This window comes from Acomys minous (assembly GCF_964271855.1).
Source record: "Acomys minous genome assembly, chromosome: 12".
Classification (NCBI taxonomy): Eukaryota; Metazoa; Chordata; class Mammalia; order Rodentia; family Muridae; genus Acomys; species Acomys minous.
Window position 1 is genome coordinate 28084589 of NC_140493.1, and position 23306 is coordinate 28107894.

Below are 23306 nucleotides of genomic sequence, written 5' to 3' on the forward strand. Positions count from 1 at the left end.
TGTGTAAGCTTGCAAACACTTTAAAACACCACGAATAGGGCTGAGGATGTAGCCCAGTTGCTATAGGGCCTTACTGCCATGAACAAAGCTCTAGGCTCGAACTCAGCACCACCTTAAGCCAAGCATAGCAGCTTCTAATGAAACTGAGTGGTCAGAAAGCATGGTCTATGGGATCAGGACCTGGTTGTCCTAGAATTCACTCTGTAGACCAGGCTGGCCTCCAACTCAGACATCTGCCTGCCTCTGCCTCCCGAGTGGGATTAGGACCTTTCGTAACTCTTTGTGGTCAGAGAGCATGTTCCTGTTCTAGGGGATTTAGACCTTTCCTAACTGTATTGTCCAGTGTCTGCTGTAGCCTTCCCTTTATACTGCTACTCTTGGATAGTCTACATCCTCAGAGTTCCACCCATCACTGGAAAGATGCTGACATCTCCATATGTGGTCTGGGGCTTGTCTGTTTTCTACTCTATTTCATGCCTCTATTAACGTATCTTACTGAATACGAGGCTGGTCTCAAACCTGCTACATGGTTGTAGATAACCTTGAGCTCCTGATCCCTGTCTTCACTTCCGGAGTCCTGGGATCAGTTTAACTTTCTAAGTTGGCTGTGAGTCACTGTTTCCAGAAGTGGGTCGTGTCTGACATGGTGTGTGTGTGTCTGTGTGAGTGTGTGTGCTATTTGTATACCATCCTTTGCCCTTTTATCTCAGCCATATTTTTACAAACTGCATATCTGGTAGACAACACTTGATGACATTCAGGAAGGAGTCATCCTCTCTTTCCACCATGTGGGTCCCAGGAAGTGAACTCAGATTGCTAGGCTCAGTAGCAGACTTCACCCACTGAGCCATCTCAGCAGCCCAGTTGGATCATTTGTATGTAGTCAGGCAGCCTCTCTCCATGCATATAATGTGATTCAAGTGCTCCATCCCAAGGGTTAGGGGCCCACCTCAGCAACAGCATTCACCTGTCTCTGCTCCCTGCCTGTGGATATAATGTGACCAGTGGCCCCAGTCTTCCTGGACTGCACCCTCAAACTTTCTTAAGTTGTTTTTGGCAGGTGCTTTGTCACAGCAACAAGAAACGTAACCGATACAAACACTAAGCTGTCCCCTCAGCCCCTCTCCACCTCTCCACATTGAGTTGTCCAGGTTGGCTTTGAACCCAGGTTGGCTTTGAACCTAGGCTGCCATTGAATGTACAACCCCCCCCCCCACAGCCTCGGCTTCTAGAGTGCTGGGGTTTCAGGCATGCACTGCAGGGCCTGGTAGGTGTGTTTTCGTTCTGTTTCATTTTCAAAGACAGGCTTTCCCTGTGTAGCCCTGGCTGTCCTGAAACTCACTCCGTAGACCAGGTTGGCCTCACACGCACAAAGATGCACCTGCCTCTGCCTCCCAAGTGCTGGGATTGAAGGTGTGTGCCACCACTGCCCAGCCTGGTAGGTAATTTTGGAGGCATTTTGTTTTATAACCATTCACATGGAGATGTCAGTGATGCACAGTTGACTACGCCTCTGTCCTCGGCTGACCACTGTTAAGCCCTGCAAAGCCATAGCAGGCAATACTCGCCACAAAACATATCTTCCTCACCCTCAAGGGGCGATCTAGAGCCACAGAGACATGCTCGTCAACATCAGGATGAGTTTGCACCTCCCTTTCAGGTCGTGTCCAAGACTCAGAAGAAACCAAAGGCATCAAAGTGTACTTTTTCATCTCAATGGTCCCTTACAAGGCTCTTAGACAAATACAGAGCCCTCTGGGACCAGTGCCCCACCACTGTCCACTGCTTCTCTTGATATAACTGACTGCTCCCTGAAGCCTCTGGTTTTTTGTACTGTTGGTTGTTCCATACGAGGTCTTAGAAATTATCACCACAGGTGAGAGATGGAGTCAGCTTCGGAACAACATGATTGGTGCTTAGAATGAACAGAGACATTTAAGAAATAGTCTCCCATGTATGCCAGGTGTCTTTGGCATGCCTGCCACCCCACTACTTGGGTGACCGAGGCAGGAGCAGGAGCTGGAGGTTGAGGCCATACTGGGCTACAGAGTTAGACCTTGTCTCCAAAGCGAACATGGTCACCTTCAAGACATCCCCAAGGCTGAGAGGATGTGGCTCAGTGCTAGCGCCCTTGTTTATCAGAAAGACACCCTGGTTCCTTCTCAGGCACTACAAAGAAAATGAACTTCCGGCATCAAGCCGTCTCTACTGTTTACAGCAACTAAGTGAAGCGAGCAGCATTTATTAACAAAACGTTTATTATCCACAAGCTGTAAATGCCTGCTCATACGTGGACTGGCATTAAATAACTTAGAATGCAGTTATGATCAACTCCTACAGAACAAGTTTGAACCAGTGCCCATTGCTGCTGGCTACATTGTCCCGGACATCTGGAACACCCCTCGAGGAGTAGTGACTAGGGAGGGGTGTGGCTCTGAGAGATCCTGTGCACTCTGTTCAAGGGAGCCACACCTCAAGGGACCCCAGCAGTTGGTAGCACAGCCCTTCAAGCTTGGACCCACATCTTACATGCATGAGCTCAAGTATCTCTGGTCGCTGGCCTGGTCTCAGAGACAGGCAGAGACCATTGGCAAGCCCTTGGTGACTGCCTCTACTGTGGTACACATGGAGTCTTGAAAACCCAAGGCCAAGGATTCAGAGGGCTCCCTGCAGAGCGCACAGGAGGGTACACAGGAGAGAGGCCTCTCTGTGCCCAGGATCCACACTGAAACCTACCTCACAAAACACTTCCAGAATGAAACTGGAGCAGTGTGGTAAGTACATGCATAAGCCTCTGTGCAGATAGCTAGCTACAGTTCAATAGAGGCGTGTGTACACATGCAGGAGGCACAGCAAGTGCAGAGATGTCACCAGCCCGCGAGGCTGTCACTCTGCATATGCTGCTGGGATGAGCTTCCTGCTTGCAATTGTTGGTTTCTTCATGAAAACGTTAATGCTAAGACAGACCCGCTTTCTGCACGGACAACCCTGACCAGTACAGTCTCCTCTCTGGGGCAGGCCTTGGTCGCCTGTCCTGAAGGGGGACAGCCTGGCCAGTGCAAGCTAGTTCTGTGTTTACCCTCAAATACTCAGAAGCCTCTCTGGAAGCAGGAAGACAGTAGAAACCAAGCTGAAAGGCTCTATGGCCAATCGTTACACACCAGCCATGGCCAACGTGTGTATAGAGTAAGCAAGTGAAGAGTGAACGAAGAGGAGAGGCCAGGCATGAGGACTCCGGGTCATGTGTGATTCAGCTAAGCTGGCAGCTGCGGATTCTGAAAGTTTCTGGGTGACATGAGGTAACTTCACAGTGGCGGTAACCAGCAATAAGATGTTGCTTGCCCAAGGAGGCGAAGGCCCTTGGGAGCGGACAGGCCCCGCCTAGCCATTACCACCACTGTGTGATGGGAGGCGTCCTCTCACAGGGCAGCACTGGGTCAGCACATAGCTCTCACTCAACTTTCCAGATGGCGATCTTGCCCTCCTCCTGGCCGGCTCCACTCAGTACGTAGCGGTCCTCGGCAGAGCACAGGGTCCTCACGCTGTCCAAGTGTGCCACCAGTTCCTTTTCCACTGTCATCGTCTCCACGTCCATCACATAGATTTTCCCTCTGGTTTTCCCCTGAGACAACCCTCTGCCACCCACCCAGATCTGTAGGGGAGAAACAAGGATACTCCTTAAAGCAGAGTGGTCTGTGACCAGTGTACCTCCCCAAACTCATGTCCTTCCTGCCAGCCAGGAGCCTGGGCACCTCAGGCCACAGAAGGCTAGTCTCAGGCCGGAAAGCCCCGTGGGACCACGTGGCCATAGCTAACATGTCTCCTGAACTTGAGATCTGCTGAGGTCAACCTCAGTTGTAACCGGGAGAGGACAGAAGCAGGGGCCTGAGTGGCGAGCATGTGACTCTCACATCACGGTTCACACACTGGGGAGCAGATGACTCGCCAGTTACACTTCCATAAAGTGGGGCCACACCCCGGTGCAATTACCTTGCCACGTTAGGCAGGGCAGGGACCTGTCACCTCTTCTTTTCATTCCAGTTTCTCCCTTTGGGGATGGGACTGCCTGTTCCACTAGTGCGTTCTGCACAGGAGGGGGCCCCAGGATGGACCCCACTCACAACCTTGCTACAGGCTGGGGTGAGTGCTCTCTAACCTCAGCTTGGCTCCCTGGGAGCCTGCTGAGCCCTGTGGGAGGTTTGAGGTCAGTGAAGGTGCCCCAGAGGGAATTGTAGGACGCCAGGCCTTTCCTGCTACTTGTCTACTGGCCAGGACCTGAGCAGTCTTATCCCATGAGGCAGAGCCGCATGGACAAGGCCAGAGGGATCTGAGGGGACTGCTGGTAGCTAGACACCTTCACCTCACCTGCCTCTTCACACGGATCATGCAGCTGACCTCGGCACAGTCTTGCAAGTGGGTCTTCTGAGGAGGCTGGCTCAGGTCCTTCAGGCTCCAGATATACAGGTCACTGCTCCCCACACAGGCCACCCACACCTGTTCCTTCTGGGATAGAAATCACCATGAGACAATGGCACTGTGACCAAAACAGCCCAAGCCTGGACTTCAGCACACAGGGCTGGAGTACCTCAGGCAGAAGCTGGAAGGCCAGGAAGGAGGCGTGTGCCTTGTCCAAGTTCTCAGTCCTCAGCTCTTGACGAAGAAACCCCTGCAGTGTCATCGCCATGATCCTGCGGGCTGTGCCTGTGGGAGGAAGAACCAAGAGGAAGGATGGGCTGAGCATGCTCAAGATAGGGGAGCAAAGAGTCAGGAGAGTCTAGCAAAAGAGGCAGGAGATGTGGGGGACACTGGCACCTAGCACTCTCTAGAAAGGTACTGCCTGCCCAGTCGGGGTCTCTTCCTGTGACTGCCATGGTGCTTAGTTCACGGTTCCCATGAGATGTTGTAACACAGACAGGTACTTGGCATTCTCTCTGTCACTTTGCGGTGATCCGGAGCCCGAGTCCAATCCTGGGCATTGCTCTCAAGCATAGCAAATGGGGAAACGGGTGGCAGGACTCACCAGGAATGATAGGCATCCTGGCAAAATAAGTTTTCTTAATTTCTCTGACGGACTGCTGGCTGCCCAGTGATGTGAGGCCGCGCAGTACCACCCTTAAGAGCACCCACGCGAGAGGGAAGCGGGAAAGGAAGCTGCAAAGAGAGCAGAGAAGAGGGAGCTGGGTTAAAATACTCAGCGAGGGCAGCAGCAGGCAGGTAAGGAGGGACAAGAGCAGGCCAACAGTTTGGGTGCAGTGGCGGGAGGCTGGCAGACTCCTTCATCAGCTCTCCTCAGGTAAGGCCCGGTCCCTTCTGAGTCAGTGACAGAGTAGGGACAGTGAGTCAGGAAGCTCAAGACGAGCCATAGCTGCCTAGTGAATTTGAGGTCATTGTTGTCTACACAGCAGCCTGGAAAAACACAAGAGGAAGAGAGACAGAGAGGGCAAGGAAGCACGTGCAGAAACAGTGTGCTTAGGCCTAAGCATGGTGCTGACAGCGAGAGGCCTCCCAGCACAGGCAACTCCTGCGTCCCAGGATGTTCTGAAACATGCCGGAACATGAGCCAGCCTAGAGCCTGCCCATCCCATCACCCCTTGGCAAACTGTCTGACTCAGCTCTAGACCCTGGGGTCCCAGGGATGGGCTAGAGAATGACACAAGTGACAATAGCTGGCCTGGCCAGGCTTGCCCTGAGGTCGCAGGGGCCAAGCCAGGGTCACTGGGCCAGCCTCACCCCCCCCCACACCCACAGCAGGGTACAAAAAAGGCGCTGGGGAGTGGCAGAGAAGTAGCAGATGGCAGCCATCCACCAGCCTGTCAAGGAATGGAGAGGAGGCCTGGAGAGTGGCAAGCCACGTCACTGGGGCAGCATGATTGCCAGAAGAGGGGAGCCATTTAAAAATCAAAACTGGAAACGTAGAATGAGGGGGAAAGGGGCTCAACCCAGAACAGCATAGGGTACCACCATGCTCACTGCCTGAAAACTTACAACACCACAGGCGGTCACTGTGCAGGCTGATGGACACGAGGTCACCACATGGCAGCTGGAGCCGGCTGGTCACTCGAAGTGTGCTGACATTCCACGCCAGGACCGTCCCATCCAGACTACAGGAGTAGACCTCACTGAGGAATGAGACACACATGTACGCATTCAACAGGCCACGCGGCACCTTGCATCTAACCTTGGTGGTAAATGAAGCCACCATTCACAGTAGGGATGGTGATAAGTGTGACACACTAGGGACAGAACGGGGTCTTGGGTGCCTGGTTCCCTGCTCTAAGCCCCCATGAGATTGATGGGGTGTGACAGAGCCTCAGTGCCACCAGTCACTGCACCAACTCTTGAGCAGGGCTGTCCAGCTCAGAGGACCCAGGGAGGGCAGGCTCACTAGCACCCAGGGGTAGGCAACCACAGTGGCTAGTTGGAGTGGCCAGTGGCCAGTACTATTTGTAACCCCTGTACCTTTCCAGCTCTGTCAGGCCTGACCTTGCTGCAGAGCACCGTGGGTAAAACTGCTCACTTGGAAGTTGGCATTCTTAAGTAAAGACGGTATGACACAAGCTGGTATCATGGGTTGCACTGTGTCCCTAAGAAATGATACAGTGGCATCCTTGCACTCGGCGCCTCAGTGCATGACCTGACTTAGACACAGGGTCTCTGAAGTGTGGCCAAGTTGACACACCATCATTACAGCAGGCACTGGCCCATTAGCACTGGTGTCTTTACAGAAGCTGAAGCCCGAGCCCGGAGATGCCCACACACTGGGGGAGGTGTGGTAAGATGATGTAATAATATATTTACAAGCCAGAGGACACCAAGGCAACCATCAGATCTGGAGAGGCCAGAGGGAGCCCAGCCTACCCCAGTGACTTCTTTGTCTAAGCCACTGCTATGGCTTTTCATGAAGGTGACTTGGGGAGACCAATATACAAGGGAGGCTATCTGTCAGGATGTACATAGACAAGTGAACAAGAAGCAGGTGGCCTTGAGGTGGTGACCTCCATGGCTTCCCCAAACCTGCATCTGGAGCATGAATAGATGAGTGAAGCCTCAGGCCAAGGGCCATATCCCAGCGCCCATCTGCATCCTGGCGAGCACCCTATACTCTCCTGTACCCTCAAACTGGCCAGGATAATTTGAGAGTTTTATGGGTCAAATCTCTCCCAAGATGGCTTTGGCAATGTAACTGGGGGCAGTAGGGGTGGGGGGGTTTAAAGGCAGGAACACATGGGTGAAATGGGGTTCACATGTGACTCTTGCATGTTCATCCTCCAGTGGAGGCCCCATCCAGAGCTGCCTGCCTTGCATACCTTTGGCAGGAAGGGTGGAGGCCCCTGAAGCAAGCTGGAAGGGTTTGAAAATGAAGCAACCAGGGTCCCAGACCCCTCCTGCCAGGACATTTGCAACACTAGCTTACAGATTCAGCCGCCCCCATCCACCTGCAGACAGCTGGCCTTTTGGTGAATCTTGGAGGCTTGGGGAAAGGATGTCTCACAGTGGCATTTTAGAGAGAGTCAACACCAAGAACTGAGGTGCTTTCTCATACAAAGATTTCTGATGTCTGAGAAATTCAGCTACAGCCAGCATTTCCTGGAGGGGGCTCCCTCCTCAGTTTGCCAAAAGCATTGGCTGCTCTAAGACCTCTTGGCTGTAAGGCAGAGAGCCAGTGCTGCTTCTGTCATCTCAACAGACTCCTTTCTCTCTCCCCACAAGCAGAGCCAGGCCACACGTGTCTTCTACCTCCTCTCCTTCCAGACACCTTTTGCCTGGCCAGGAGGCTTGAAACGTCTTAGCATCCATACCCCTGGGAGCCAAGCTTCTCCTGTTTCTACCCCCATAGGGCCCTGGTACCTGGGCTTCTTTCCATTCTGCATGGCCAGGCCGGTGACTGCAGCTCGGTGATCCGTGAGCTGCTTGTTGCAGGACATGCTGTGGACGTTGATGATGTAGATGACGGAGTCTTCAGAGCCCACCCACACCTGGCTGTGCTCTGCCATCAGCATACAGTTCTAACAGGAGCCAAGATGGAAGGGGGGACATGTACAAGCCAGTTCACAATCTGCACAGTTACCACCAGCCCTGAAGCAGCGAATATGAGCACTTGGTCTACAGGGTCTTGCAAAGGCCCAGTCTTGTTCAAATCATGTGGGTTCCCATTAAAGCTACCTTATTGAGAACACAGTATAAAACCATGGCAGAAAACATACTGGGGAAGGAAGGAAGGGATGATGGTCCACAGTGTGAGCTGAGGAGCAGCATCTCTGCTCAGCCTCAGAAGGAACACAAACACACTGCACACCAGGTCTTGGTTGCCACAAAGGCACCATGAGCACTGATTTCGGGGTAAAGACAGGTTGATAGCAGGTGGCTGAATGTGCAGTAATGAAGATGTATTGAAGGAATGGCCAACCAAGCCATCAGGATCTCTGGCTTCTCAAAGTTCACACCCAGGGATGCTAGGCAACAGGCTGTCTGTTGAATCACTCTGAACATCACCCTGGGTTAAAGGCGCTGCACTTACCACTTTAGAGGCACCCACTTTAAAGCAATGCTGATGGATGGTCCAAGAGGAAGCGTCAAACACGACCACTTTGCCTTCACTCAGGGCACACCACAACTTGGGGTGTGCATCTTCAATTTTCTCTGCAGGGTCAAGGCGCCCTGAAGAGAAAAGTGGTCCCAAAGCTTTTAAGTGACTGTCAGATCAACGGGGGGGGGGGGGGGGGAGGCACCTCCTACCTTCCAGATACCCACAAAACCCCAGTGCAGTGCAAAGCACAGGGGTGTGGAGATGACAGAATGCCACCCTCCCTGTGGAGTCTCGGGTCTTGTGAGAACCCCTGGAAGGGATAGACAACTATATGGAGTGGGGATTTCTGCTGCACCAGGGCCCCCAGGTAAGCAGTAGGTATGAGGAGAGCTGGAGACGACTGGGCACAAGAGGAAGAAACAAAGATACAGTGTGCCCACCACTTTCCACACCTACCCAGAGCGCATGTACCAGGGTTTGCTTAAGGTTGTCACCAACGTTTAGTGCTCAAGTTTAACTTACTTATTTTGGGTTTTTGAGATGGGTCTCATGTAACTCATACTGGCCTTGAACCTGTGATAATCCTCCTGCCTCATCCTCCTGAATACTGAGATTATAGGTATGCACCACCACATCTCAGGGAGTCATGCTCCACATGGCTGGGTGGGAGCCCCTCATGACGTCAGCATGCTGAGATCACACTTGCCAGCCCAGTCCCTAGGCTCCCACTCTTCCTGATAGCAACTTCTTGAGACTATTATTATTATTTTATTATTTACATTTTGTGTGTGTATGTGTGCATGCACACATAAGTAGAAGTCAGATGACAATTTTGGGGAGGCCTCTCCTTCCACTATGTGGGTTCCAGGGATCAAACTCAGGTTTTCCGGGTTGGTGGCAAGCAAGTACCCTTCCCTGCTGAGCCACCTCCCCAGCCTAGAAACCATTAACGTAGTCAAATCCGTGGAGTCCGTCAGTACTTAGGAACTTTGGGTTGGCCTGGCCATGCCTGTGGTATTGGGTGTGCTGGTCTGGGAGTCACTCACTTATAAGCACCTTTCTCATCTAGACTTCAGTCCACTTGGACCAGGTGTGGTGACCGAAGTGAGTAGGGCTCCAGCTTCTCATTTGGGGACAGGCTATCCCACCACCTTCTGGTTATACAACCGTTTGCCAACAGCAACCTCCTCAAAGACAAGGGCTGACATATAGCATGTGAAATGTCATATACTGACTACAGAGGGCAGGGAATGAGTACTCTGGATCCCCACCAAAATTACTGCCTAAGTGTAGTGTACCAAGTGGTCAAGTGGGCAGAGTGGCCATGATATCTTTGCCCTTGAGGCTCAGAATTCCGTTCTATAGACAGAAAACACCCTCCCTATTTCAAGCATGAGGCTTTCCCTTCCCTGCTGCCAGGCTGACCTGTAACACAAATCTAAGTTGATCGCAACCAAGATACCTGGAGTATACAGCAAGACGTCAACAGCTTGGGGTACAGTCTCTCCAGCCGAAGGGTTAATCTTGTGTTTTAGGGTCTCCAAGGTTGTCTTTGGGACTGCCATGGGCACTGAAACACAGGCACATGAGTTAGGTTACCAGACCCAAGGACAGTAGGACAGCGTGGTAGCCAACTTAGAAAACTCTCCTGTTAGGAGTTTGTGGTAAAAACCAAATGTGTCCTGAAGAGGGCGCTCTTGGAAACCAATGTTAGGGATAGTACCGTCCCAGCTGCCCTCTGGCCTCATCCCTGATGGGGATTAGGAGCAAGAAGGTAGCAGGTACATATGTGTTCCTGGTTGAACAGTGCACCGTTGTGTATATTTCACATTTTCTTTCATTGTTTTTAAACATTTTTGTGTGCGGTGCACATACCGCAGAATGCATGTGGCGATCAGAGGACTACTGCTGTGAGTCAAGTCTGTCCTCCAACCATGTGGATCTTAGGGACTGAGCTCAGGTCACCAGGCTTGACAGCAAATGCCTTTACCTAGCAAGCCATCTTGCCAGCCCCATGTCAACTTTTTCTTTACCCATTCATCTGTTAACAGACACCTAGTCTAGTTACATGATTAAGACACTGAAAACAGTGCCAGCACACAATCCAACATGTTTTCAGGCAGTGCTAAAACCGCCTTCCCTGGGGATTTTTGGCCAGGTTGAGGGACCCTCCCACTAGCTCCACCCCACCCCCACCCCACCCCACCCCCCACCCAGGCACCTCCTTAGCCTCCCATCTGCATGGATTCCCTGCCCTGCAGTGGAGGCTATGCCTTAGGGACTTGCTGGTGGCCTCTCCCACATCCCTTTCATTAAGCCTCGCATGTGACGTGACTGCTGTTGTCCTCATTTTTTTTTTATTTTTCAAAAGAAACAGAACCCTGTCCCTTTCTTGCAGAGGAGCACGCAATCTGAAGGTCACCTGGCCTCCCAGATGGGTCCTGGCCTCCAACAATGCAGGAAGTGATGGCAGGACCCGCTGCCACTGCCTCTCCAACCTGCTGCCTCGCGTGGCTGACTTGAGTTCTCCTTTCATTTTGTGTGCTTTTAGACTTTCCAGCACAAGTGGACTGCATGCTTCTGAATTAAGCGTGGGCTCCCATGGGTTAAGCCGCACACTAAAAAGGTATTTCTAAACCAGGGTCAGGAATTCAGCACGCTGTGACCTGAGCTCAGATGGCTCCTCCTGTGCCATGGGAACAAGGTGATGATGATAGAGCCTGTGCTGGGTGTTACTATGGCAACTCCGTAAACTGTTTACAGAGGAGCTAGAAAGCTGTTCGTTCCATAAACCGCTGGCAACGATAAGGCATGCATTTAGAGTTATGTAAACAACTGAAGTGCAGTGTTTATTTGATTTTATTCCCATCTGAGGACAAGGGCAGTTCTGTTGAGACCCAGGACTGCTAGACCAAGCTCCTGGAGGGCCCACTGGGTCTCCAGGCAACATGGGCCACCTGAGCCTCCTGGCTGCTGTCCCAGGTCAAGCAGGAACAGGTCCTATGACCAGAAAGCATCAGAGCCACACAAGCAGTGACAGACATTACAAAGGGCAAGGTGAAGATACGCCAATGTGAGCAAGCATCCAGCCTGCTGCGCTTTCTAATTCTTGGACGACTGTCTTTAAAAACCTGAGTACACGGCCTAGAGGTCAAATGAACCTGCACATACATTCCCAGCGACCTTCATCAGACAGAAGGCAGATCCAGCTTAAATGTACACTACAGATGAAGGGGTACAGAAATGCACCGCTACCAGACAACACAGTATTATAGCCATTGCAGAAATGAAAGGACTGGTAGATGGCTCAGTGGGTTGTATGCTTGCTTATGAGAATGAGGACCCATGGAAAGCCAGGAGCAAGAGCGTGCTCCTGCCATCCCTGTTCCTGTGGCCAGACAAAGGGCGGAGCTAGACTCCCCCAGAAGCATGTAGGCCAGCTAGCCTGATGTACACAGCAGCAAACAACAAAAAACGAGATGATCCCATCTGAAGCAAGATGGAAAGTGAGAACTGACATCTGAGCTTGTCCTCTGACCTGCACACACCCACGCCCACACCCACACAAACAGTACACCACACACATCATACAAAATGCAATCTCTTTAAAGGAATGACGTTCGAGCACAAGGCAGCACATGAGGGAACTGAGGAAACATTGTACTGAGTGAAAGGATGAAGTCGGGAAGGCTCGCAAGTATGGGAGCCACCCAGGACAGACGAGATCACAGCGATAGCGAACAGACGGGCCACCAGGACCATGAGGTTGATGCTAAGCAGGTGTGGGAGATCCCCTTGCAGAGCCTGAGTGTCTCAGAGCCATCACAAGGTTGGTGTCACCATTCTTCATACACCCTCAACCTAGTAAGTCACAGACTAAAGAGGTCCATTGTGAGACCGACATCTCAGTATCAACAGGACCTGCGCGGCATTGCAGCCATCACTACTTCATCAAGTGCTCTGAAATAAGCTTCCTATTGTTTAACTTCACACACTCGCTGTGGCCTCTATGCGTTTCCTATCTCTAGGATGCACGTCTCAAGGCAGGAGGCTGCAGGAGGACATTTAAAATGGAAACAAAGCAGTAGGGCACAGTGGCGCACACCTGTAACCCCAGCACTCGGGGAGGTAGAGGTAGGTGGATCGCTGTGAGTTCGAGGCCAGCCTGGTCTACAAAGCGAATCCAGGACAGCCAGGGCCATACAGAGAAACTCTGTCTCAAAAACAAGCAAGCAAACAAACAAATAAACAAAAACAGAAACAAAGCAGGAGCCAAGAAGGCTCAAGGCATCTCCTTACCACACTAGTCCTAGACTTGAAATATTGACCTCTGTACAGCTTTAGAACGTGAGAGCCAAAAAGAAACGAGCAAGAAGGATGCTGGATTTTTCTGTCCCAGAAAACTATCCAGTTAAAGGTCCTGGGCATGGCCACCCACACCTGTAATGCCGGCATTTAGGAGGTGGAGGCAGAAGGATCAGAAATGTAAGGCCATCTTCTTCTACAGAAAGAGTTCAGGACCAGCCTGGGCTACACAAGACTGTCTCAAAGAAAGAAAGAGAGGAAGGAAAAAAAAAAGACGTTGGTATTGAGGGCTACCCTTGCCAAGTGCGGCATTAATCCACCGTTCAACGGGCCACCAGGTGGTGAGAGGCCATGGCTGTCCCATGAGCATGGTTCTGACTAGAGAGGCCATTGCTTCCAGTCTTCCAGACATTCCTAGTGTGCTCAGTCAGACAGAAAATTCTTCAGTTGAGAACCAGGACCTGCAGTTTACAATGTAAAATGCAACAGCAGAAAACAGGACCCGAGGTGTTCTGAAGAACAAGGAGACACAAGGTCCAAGATTAAATGAAGAAAAGGAAGATGAAAGCCAACATGTGATTTTTTTTTTTTAATTCCTAAAAATGTTTATAATCCTAATACTCACTGGGGTGGGAGTATTGAGAGTTCAAGGCCAGCCTGGGCTATATACTGAGTTCCAGGATAGCCTATGCTAGAACAAGTGCCTGTCTTAAAACAAGCAATAAGAAAAGCAAACGAAAGTGCAATGGCGGTAACTGTTCTCGATCATCTGAATTGAATCCTGAGGCCCACATTATGGGAGGAGAGAACCGACTCCAGCAAGTTGTCCTCTGACCTCCACACACATGACCTGGCATATGTGCCCACACATCACACATCTCACACACACACACACACACACACACACACACACACACACACACACAAAATGGTGATTTAAAAAAAAAAAGATAGCTGGGTGTGCAGTCCCAGAATTCAGGAGACCGAGGCATGAAGGAGCATGAATCTGAGTTCAAGTGATCTATACAGCAAGTCCCTACCCCACCCCACCTTACCCCACCCCCCAAAAAAAGTAAAACTAGAAGAGAAAGCAAGAAAGTCTAGGTGGGTTCTAACTGATAAATGCCAGCCAGAAGAGACGCTAGAGACAGCGGCTTGCCACAGAAGCGTGGCCGAGCACAGAACTTACTTTTATTCTTCATCTTGTCAAAGTAGGCCAGCTTGGAGGCAGCGTAAATGGCGTTAGGTGACTGCAGTGTGCCAACCACGGCATCCATTAGCAAAACATTGGTCAGTGCTTGCTGGACATACTGTGGGTCCTAGGACAGATGGCGGTGTGCGTCAACTGAACCTGAATCCTGAAAGTCTCCTGAGTTTGCCTCTGTGAGGAAAACAGCACTTCTCACAGTGCATTCATCAAGGCAACGTGGCGAGTCTGAGTGGGTGAGGAGTTTGGAGTTTGCGTCATGCAATCTCTTCCTCTGAGGTACTCTAAGTTATGATGGGTGGCTCCTGGGTCCAGCGCATTATCTTTTCTAAAGGCAGGCAGGCAGGCAGGCACTCATGACCCCCCATCCCTGCCCTGTCCACACTAAGACAGCCCAGGACATCTCATAAACCCAATGGCGGGTGTGGGGACAGTCCCACCATTGGCCTCCGCCCTTGCACAGCTAATCTGCATATCACAGTGGGTGTGGAACTGAACGGCTAGGCCAGAACTCAGAACCTATCACATGTGTCTGTCCTCCTCGCCTGCCACCAGGCAGCCTGTTCCTTCTAAGATGTGCCACAAGGTAGGCACCATTGTCGCCTGCATTTCTCTGGTTGCCTGGTGATGCTACAACTCCCTGCATGCCTTCGTGAACAGGTCCTCTATGTGAGTTCTCTAATCGTGGCCTTGGTTCCTTTGGTTCGGTTTGGTTACGGGATTGTTTGAGATGGTTTTGTTCTACAGTCCAGGCTGTCCTCAAACTCCCGACCCTCCCAGCTTACCCGCCTGAGTCCTGGGGTAACGGGGACATGCCACCACACCTGGCTTGCTTGACACATAGGTTTCCTTGCCCTTTAGACAGTATGACCACCTCCCCCACTGACTGGGAAGACACCAGAACTGAGTGTACACACAGGGACACTGAGTACGCCTCAGCTGCAGCCTTCGTGGGCTCCTCATACCCCAAAGACCACATGGTTTCAGGTGGGGTCACAGTGCCACAACAGCCTCTGTGTCCCTGCTGGCAGCATAGTTCTTGTGCCTGGTGGGGCCGTGTCCATGCTGCAAGCTCTGGATGCCCCCTACAGGACCTGGTGCCACCCGTGCCCACAGGAGTACCTGCCTCCCCCTCCCCCACCTCAGACCTTGTGGTCATCCGCCAGCTTCTTCCCGGCCCACATCTCCTTCACCATCAGGTGCCAGAGGTCACACTCGGACTTGAGGTTGGCCTCGAAGACTTCCTTCTTGGACTCCGTCTTGATCTTTAACGTCGGTATCTTCAGGAGGAGAAATGCCACTGTGGTGTTTCTGACTTCCTGTGAGACAAAGATAGCATGAGACCATGGGGAGGGTGCACGCGTTGACGGCAGGAGGGAAGAGGTGGCCTGAAAGTGCTGCGGAGGGCAAATCTGACCACAGGGTTGAGCATGTGAGCCCCTTATAGCCTTTCACGTTTCTCTGAGGTCTTCTGGAGCCAGCCAGCGAAATCATAAGGGACTACAGCTGTGGGCTTTGTGGGTACCCCAGTGGCCACTAGTCTTGGTCCTTATTCCTGCTGTGACTCTCCCCATAGGTGAGAACACTTGACACCCTCAATTTGCCTCCCCCAGGCCAGGATTGAGACAGTAATGGTAACCATAAGGCACAAAATAAGAACATCAGGGTCCCAACTCACTGCTGTTTTGTTTTTGGTTTTGTTTTGTTTTGAGACCCACGCTGGCCTCAAATTTGTGGAATAATCCTCCTGCCTCTGACTCCTGAGCGCTAGGATTACAGACACACACCAGCACACGTGACTCTGACCTCCGTTTCTGGAGTAATGTAATGTGTGGCTGGGCATGGTGGCCCATGCCTTTAATCTCAACACTCTGAGGCAGAAGCAGGTGGATCTCTTATGAGCACTACACAGTTCCAGGGCAGCCAAGGTTCCATAGAGAGACATTGTCTCAAAAAGCCTAAAGGGACATAAGATACGATCAAAGGTGGTAGCACATTCAGGATGCTGAGGGAGGAAGATTGCATGCTCAAATCCAGTCTGGGCTATATAGCAAGACCCTGTCTCAAAAAAAATTTTTTTTAAATGTAATATGTAAAAATATATATAATTGAAATTTTTATATGTATATAGTGAAAATTGATTTTTAAAAAACAGCATGTGCCAAGAAACACAAGTAGACTCTGGGACAGGGTGGCTCAATGGTCAGCACACAGCCATCTCTTGGAGATGAACTTACCCCTAGCCGCCCTTCTTCTCTGGTGGAAAAGTCATAGCCAGCCTTACCTTGTACCTCCAAACATGGCCACTGCAGTGGAATCAGGTAAAGAATCCTGCCCCTAGGGGTGCCACATCACCCTCACTTGAGAGCAAGCTGGAGCACAGGAAGGCACGTGGTGGTACTGAAGGCACCAGAGGACAAACAGCAGCTTGGCGAATGGCTGCATCTGACACCGGGCAGTCTCACCTCTATGTTCCTGAAGGTGGCAATCTCCACATAGCCAGGCCGTCCCTCGGGAAGCAAGAACAAGCGCTTCTGGGTCATGGCAATCTTGCCCACTCCGCGGTTGGTCTTCACGGAGCTGGACAGCTTGTACACGCACTCGTTCTTATCCAGATGGTCCATCAGCAGGGCAGGCAGGCTGACTTCCTGCGCCTCTGCTTCCGTCTCCTTCCAGCACGTGTAGAAATCTCTGAATGTTTCGGGGTCGATCTGTTTCTCATGTCCTGAGTTTAACGAGAAGAAATATCATCTGGACTCATCTGCACAAAGCACTTTAAGGAAGCATGCACTACCCAGGCCGGGCAGCAGGTGGCACTAGTGTCCAGGGCCCTCTGGATGGTTTCACTGAAGGCCTTTGCCTGCCCCAGCTTGTGGGGCAGATTTAGGTAGGGGCTATCTGTCCCTTCAAACCCACAGAGGGATGGCCATCTGACCCACCACATGCAGTCACAGGAACTGCAACAAGGAGGCCACTTCTTTTGAGACAAAGTTGTACTGTTTCTGAGTGAGGCTGGCCTGGAACCCATGGAGAACCAATCCTCTGGGCCGGCTGTCTCAGCCTCCTGTGTGCTCAGAGTATAGGCACCCTCCACTTTGCCTGGCATCTGACCTCCCTCTGTTCGTGAGCTGCTTTCCTCTGGGATACAGCCCTCACCTGCACTCAGCTTCGAAGGCCTGCCAGCTGGGTCCTGAGCCTCGATGTCCCTCTCCATCCTGCATCAGACCAAACCCTGCCATTGGGCCTGCTTTTCTCAGCCCCCACCATCGCTTTCCTAAAGCACAAGTGGACCTTCCTGCTGCTCCTTATTCAAACCTTTCCGGACAGCTCAACCAGACCAGACCTCAAGTTCCCCCAGACTGTCCCCTCTTCCCTTTCTTTTATTTATTTATTTATTAATTATTTATTTTTTATTATTTTTTATTACTTTATTTTTATTTTTTTTAATTTTTTAATTTTTTAAATTAAAAAAATTTGTTTAAATATATATTTTTTAACCCTCTTCCCTTTCACACCCCACGCCCCACCCATACCAAGCACTTCCCCCAAACGGGCAATGCTGTTATGTGCCTCTGAACAGGCTCCTCCTAACCATCAAACCAGAAAAACCCTCCTCTTCCTTCAACACCCAGGCAAACAGCTTTCCCTGACAATGCAGGTCATCCTAGCTGCACAACCCACCATCTGCACCTAAAACTCCCTCAGGACACCAGGGAATCCAACCAGCGCACACGAGCCCCCACCCTCCATGATGCCACAGAGAATGTCTGCTCAGCATGGCAGCCACAGTCTATTGCAGGCACACTTATCAGGCTTGCGTACAAACTAGGAAACAGAAGTAAGAAGAAGAAACCCTGCCTGGGGCGGGGGCGGGGGAGGGAGATGAGGGGGTGGGGGGTGGGGGCAGCTGGTCCCTGCTTAGGCAGAACCTGCATCTCCCCGTGCCCAGACTTCAGAGGTCCAGGTCTGAGATGGACAAAGTCCCACTGGGTTCACATCTCCGTTCCCACATGGTAACGGTGCCATGGTGACAATTGTCTGGCGCATCTGTTTGGCTGCCACAGTGTGGTAGGTAAGCACACAGCCATATGTAAGGGGACAGTCATGTGCAGGCTGTGGAGGATGTGAAAGGTTCCAGAGGAAATTTCCAAATAACAAGGGCAACTGAGGCCGCGGGAAGGAGGCCCAACAGGAAGGACAGTCGGCAAGCAGTCAGGTAGCACCAGACTGTACGCATGGAAACCTCCACCAGGTGGCGCCATCTCAATTTCTTTTTTCTTTCTGCTGTATCATCCAAGGTAGTTGACTAATACGTGTTTTAAATTCTTTTTCTCTTCTTTTATAGAGATTGGGGTTGAACCCAGGGCCTTTCCCATGATAGGCAAGTATTCTTCCAATGAACTACACCTTAAACCCCATGTAAGCTTCGCAGTCACTGGATCCAATGAGGAAATAATTTCACCTAGGACAGCGGTATGGCGCCCCCATCTGTATAATGCTTAGCACAAAGTGACTGAAGAAGACAAGTAACAGAAAAGGGAGTGATCCCGTGCATGATACAAGCCTCTGAATTCTCTTACACTGGGCAGGGAGTTGATTGACAGCTTCATAGACATCCCTTGCTGGAGTCCTCCCCTGCCACTTCACAAACACTGCATTCTGCAGCTCAACAAGGGCCCAGGCTGACTGAGCTTGAATCCTAAACACGTTAGTCCCACCAGACATCACATAAGACAGGCTTTCAGGTACACACGGGGTGCAGGAAGAGCCCAGAAAACAGAACAGAGAAGGTAAAGGCAAGAGAGCGAAAGACCCGGGGATCCTCTGTGTACATCCCTCAGGATACACCCTCTGGGCAGCCATACCACAGCCGTCATCAGAGCTGTACACAGTAAGGTCTTTGCAGCCAGCACCCAAAATGTTCTCTTACAGAGAAGTGGCGTGTCCTTGGAGGTGAGGGGCTCACGTGCTCTGAACGTGCAGAGCGGGGACACCCCATATGATGGAAAGCAGCTGTCTCCCATTTGCAGCCAGCATCCCAGCAAGCTGTGGATACCACTCTTCCTGGGCACTTCCCCACCTAAGGAGCCACTGGCAGCTCCTCGCTGGCTAGGTGTTGCTAACTCACTGCCCTGCCCTCTCTGGCCACAAGGTGGCGATGTCACGCACCACCACTTGCAGAGGAAGAAGAAGAAAGGCAGGCGCTCTTCCTAAGGCAGGGTCCACCAGCCACTGAGTAACTAGGTGACCAGGTCATACCAGGGCTTCGGAGGAGACAGAGGCACCACCAGACATCTCAGCCTGCTACAGGTAAGAAAAATAACCCTATGGCTCTGAACGCTCCATTTTAGGCTACTGCGCTCTGAATCCCCAGTGTGCAGCAGACCCTTAGGATGTTCATGTCCACATGAGACCACACAGTGGGAACATGTGCCCACAGGCCCTTTGGGGTCTTCCTGTGAATGCACATAGTAGTCTTCACCCCCTGACCCTCAAGCAGTGCAGGCTATCCCACAGAAGCCGGAAAAGTAAGTGATTTACTGGGACAGGTGGCCCACCATTTCCAACTATCATATCCAAAACAGTCATTCCTCAGGAAATGTGGACACCAAGTCGCTTCTGTAAGTGACATGGTGTTAACACAAACCTGTACACCCTCCCGTGTGCTCTAAGTCCTTTCAGGGTTGTGTGCCCAACACCACGGAAGTTCGAGTTTATTGCTTTGGGAATGATGACAAGAAAAATATTAGCACTTGGTCTATAGAAAGCACATTCATTCTCCAAATATTTTCTATCGGCAGTTGGTGGATTCTGTGGAGGAGGAGCTGTGGACTGGCTGACTAGACTTGACTGGCCAGCAGAGTCCAGTGGGCTCAAAACTCAAGAGCTTCAGCAGGTAGGAAAAGCACAGAGGCCCAAGCCTTCCTGCAGCAGGACACAGACACGGCCAAGGCCACCCATGCTCCGCAGCGCTCACTCAACTGCTAGGGGACACCTGACGAGGAGAAGATGTCCAGAGCACAGAAAGCCCACTCACAAGTCAGCAGCAGAGAGATCTGCCCCAGCATACAACACAGGGAGAGCCTGGGATTATTGCTCACAGAAAGAAGCCAGCGTCGGAACAGAGGGACGAGGACAGCAGCTGGCCAACGCCAGCTCACGTAAGACAGGAAGACCACGGTGACAGTGAGGCACATGCTATCAGGCGGTGGCCAGCAGATGCCTCACAGGTGGGGTGAGCACACAGCCAGGGAGCTGACGCTCAGCTCAACCAAGCTTCTGGCCCTAAGCTGAGGGAGCAGCCCGCACGGACCCTAGGGACGGGTGTCAGGAAAGGCGAAGTCACCAGACACCTCTTGACGAGTGGCTTCCTGTACACGGCCAGCAGACAGAGCAGCTGCATGTGTCAGTGCACGGAACATGGGTCGGGAAGAAATAAAATAGGACTGCAAACTCCCAGATGGCAGGACACGGTCCGTGAGTGTAAAAGGTTGCCTGTGTGCTATCAAGAGGCATCTTGTCATCAGAGATTTTAAGCAGAGCTGGGTTGGGAATGGCACTTCATTGGGGACACGGAGCAAAGCCAAACCCAACAAACAAAGGCCTTGTGGTAAAGGGAGTGCCAAGGCCCCCTTAATCAGGTGGGCTGCCCTGGCATCTGGCACACCGCCTCCTCTGTGCTTCTTGTGTGTGCAGGAATGCATCAGCTGAGCCACGGCTGTGTGGCCAGCGCAGTGGCTTGGTCAGATACATGGGCAGAGACAGCCAGCCTCGCACAGAACTCAGCTGTGCTGCACCAGGCACCTTCACCTGCCGCCTGGGTCTGAACACGTGTGTGCTTCACGCTGTGCATACAATCATCTCATACAATACCAGCAAAAGCTGCCAAAACACTAACTGGGACATGAAGCCTCTAGGCGTTATGAGTGATAATCTCTCCAACATGAGGCATTTCCTGCTCTTACAGACACACATGGCTTAGTTACAGAAAGGGGAGACTTCCAATATGTTCTTCCTGTCATTCCTCAACATGTAGTAAATAGCAAACCGGTACAGCTTCGCACTGCGTTGTCTTAGGATATTTTACCTTAAAATTGCTGCTTTCAGCTGGAGTTGCTGGCTGAAACTTGAGTTGCTGATTTAAAGAAAAGCAGGAAGTGAATCGCGGCTTGGAATGAGGATGGGATTTCAAATAATTTCTGAAACTAACCTGAGCAGACATCTACCACTTCTAATAAGTATTTGTGCAAAAGTGGAAGCCTGAACATTGATGATTACAAAATCAAAATATCAACTTTGAAAAACACCAAAGATGGGCTATGCCCTCAGAATCAGATATCTAAGCAAGATTTTATGAGATTTTTTTTTTCCCCTTTTTTCCCCCTGGCTGGCCTCGAACTCACAGGAATCCACCTGTCTCTGTCTCCGGAGTGCTGGGATTAAAGGTGTGCACTACTATGCCTGGCTTTTTTTTTTTTCTTTTAAGACAGGGTCTCACTCTGTATATAGCCCAGGCTGACTTAGACCTCTCCATTTTGTCTAGGCTGGCCTTGAACTCAGTTTTCCAAGTGCCAGGACTACAGACGGTGAGCCACGGTTGTGGTTGATCTGAAGCTACTATGTATTCAAGTGTTAATTGCTTATCCCTGAGAGCTTTACTGTTCTAAGAGCAAATGCTCACACACACCACCGTGATGCTGTGTAACCTTGCCTCCCAAGTTATTCCTGATTGGCCAAAAAAAATTGTCTAACCTGGGTTAGGCAGAAGAGGGGTAGGTGGAGCTAAGGTGGGGGCGGAGCTTGTAGAGCAAAAGAAGGATCATGGGATGGGGAGGAGGAGGGAAGGAGAGAGAGGACCAGGGCGCCATGGGTTAGCATGAGCAAGAAGGCCAGGAGGAGCTCGCTCTGACGACTGGCATGATGGAGAGAAACAGCTCAAGTGGAGCATGTGCAAGTATTTATGGGAATATTAGGCGGGGTATATGGCTGGGAGATAACAGCTTAGGGGGTTAAGATCTGCCCAGACCTGATGTTTAAGACATATTGAAAATCTAACAGGTTTCTGTGTCACTTATTTCAATAGTAGTGGGTTAAATAATAACCGCTGCATTTAATACTCATATCTTTAAGATTTAATTCTTGGCCAGGCATCATGGCACACGCCTTTAATCCCAGGATTTGAGAGACAGAGGCAGATGGATTTCTTGAGTTTGAGGCTAGCCTGGTCTACATAGTGAGTTCCAGGACAGACAGAGGTATTAGCAAGACTCTGTCTCAAAAAAAATGGGGATAGGGGCGCTGGAGAGATAGCTCAGTAGTTAAGAGCACTGACTGCTCTCCCAGAGGACCCAGGTTCAATTCCCAGCACCCACAGAGCAGCTCACAGCTGTCTGTAACTCCAGTTCCAGGGGATCCAACGCCCTCACACAGACAGACATGCAGGCAAAACACCAATGCACACAAAATAAGAATAAATAAATTCAATTAAATTATTTAACTTTCTATGTAAAAATGTAAAAATAAATACATTTATCTCATTACTTGGGAGATTTGCTTCCGTCTTTCTTTTTCTTTTAATAGATTTTTAAGACAGTTCCAGACAGCCTGAGGGGGAGGGGGGGCCCTCTCAAATGTGTTATGTAACTGAGAATAACTCTGACCCTCTGATCCTCCCATCTCTTCCTTTCTAATGCTAGATTTCAGCTGTGAGCCACTTTGCCTGGTTTATTATAGGTGCTGGGGTTGAACCCAGGCATTCAAACATGCTAGGCAGGCACTCTGCCAACTGAGCTACATGTCAGCCCTGCTTTTCCCTTTAATCAATGGTAATATTATATTGTATACAACATAATTAAAAATACACTTCTTTATGTTGTATTATCAGTTAAGTGTTTGTTTTGTGCTCATTCTTATTTACCTGGGTCTCATGGAAGATTCTTGGGTGAAAGTGGTCATGAGTACAAGTTTAAGAAACCCAGGCTTGGGGCTGGAGAGATGGCTCAGTGGTTAAGAGCACTGGCTGCTCATCCAGAGGTCCTGAGTTCAATTCCCAGCAACCACATGGTGGCTCACAGCCATCTGTAATGGGAATCTGGTTCCATCTTCTGGCATGCATGAAAACAGAGCACTCATATACATAAAACAAATCTTTAAAAAAAAAAAGAGGAGGAGGAGGAGAAGGAGGAGGAGGAAGAGGAGGGAGAAGAAGCAGCAGCAGCAGCAGCAATAGTCCTGGCTTAGGAAATAGTGATAAGAAAAAAAGGCTGT

At 50.9% G+C, this 23306-nt stretch overlaps 1 protein-coding gene and 1 long non-coding RNA gene across 4 annotated transcripts in view; one reads left to right on the plus strand and one right to left on the minus strand.

Moving 5' to 3' along the window:
• The first annotated feature begins 58 nt into the window (after nt 1–58).
• LOC311609710 lies at nt 59–3317 on the plus strand. Its single transcript, XR_014783477.1, has 2 exons — nt 59–2601; nt 2647–3317. It is a non-coding gene; the product is annotated as an uncharacterized lncRNA (long non-coding RNA).
• Nucleotides 2241–23306, minus strand: part of DENND3 (DENN domain containing 3) — a 56996-nt gene continuing 35930 nt past the window's right edge. Inside the window, exons 14-24 of one of the 3 annotated variants that reach the window (XR_014783474.1) lie at nt 16505–16764; nt 15188–15358; nt 14022–14151; nt 9990–10097; nt 8519–8658; nt 7849–8006; nt 5986–6119; nt 4586–4701; nt 4366–4503; nt 3176–3652; nt 2241–3069 (exon numbers count right to left, since the gene is read on the minus strand). Coding sequence is in view for 1 of the 3 variants with exons in the window: in XM_084802999.1 (XP_084659125.1) it covers nt 3452–3652; nt 4366–4503; nt 4586–4701; nt 5986–6119; nt 7849–8006; nt 8519–8658; nt 9990–10097; nt 14022–14151; nt 15188–15358; nt 16505–16764 (1556 nt within the window). In the remaining 2 variants the exon portion in view is untranslated. Of the gene's footprint in view, nt 3653–4365; nt 4504–4585; nt 4702–5020; nt 5152–5985; nt 6120–7848; nt 8007–8518; nt 8659–9989; nt 10098–14021; nt 14152–15187; nt 15359–16504; nt 16765–23306 lie in introns of those variants that run through there. The other 2 variants (XM_084802999.1, XR_014783475.1) reach the window with 2 other exon arrangements.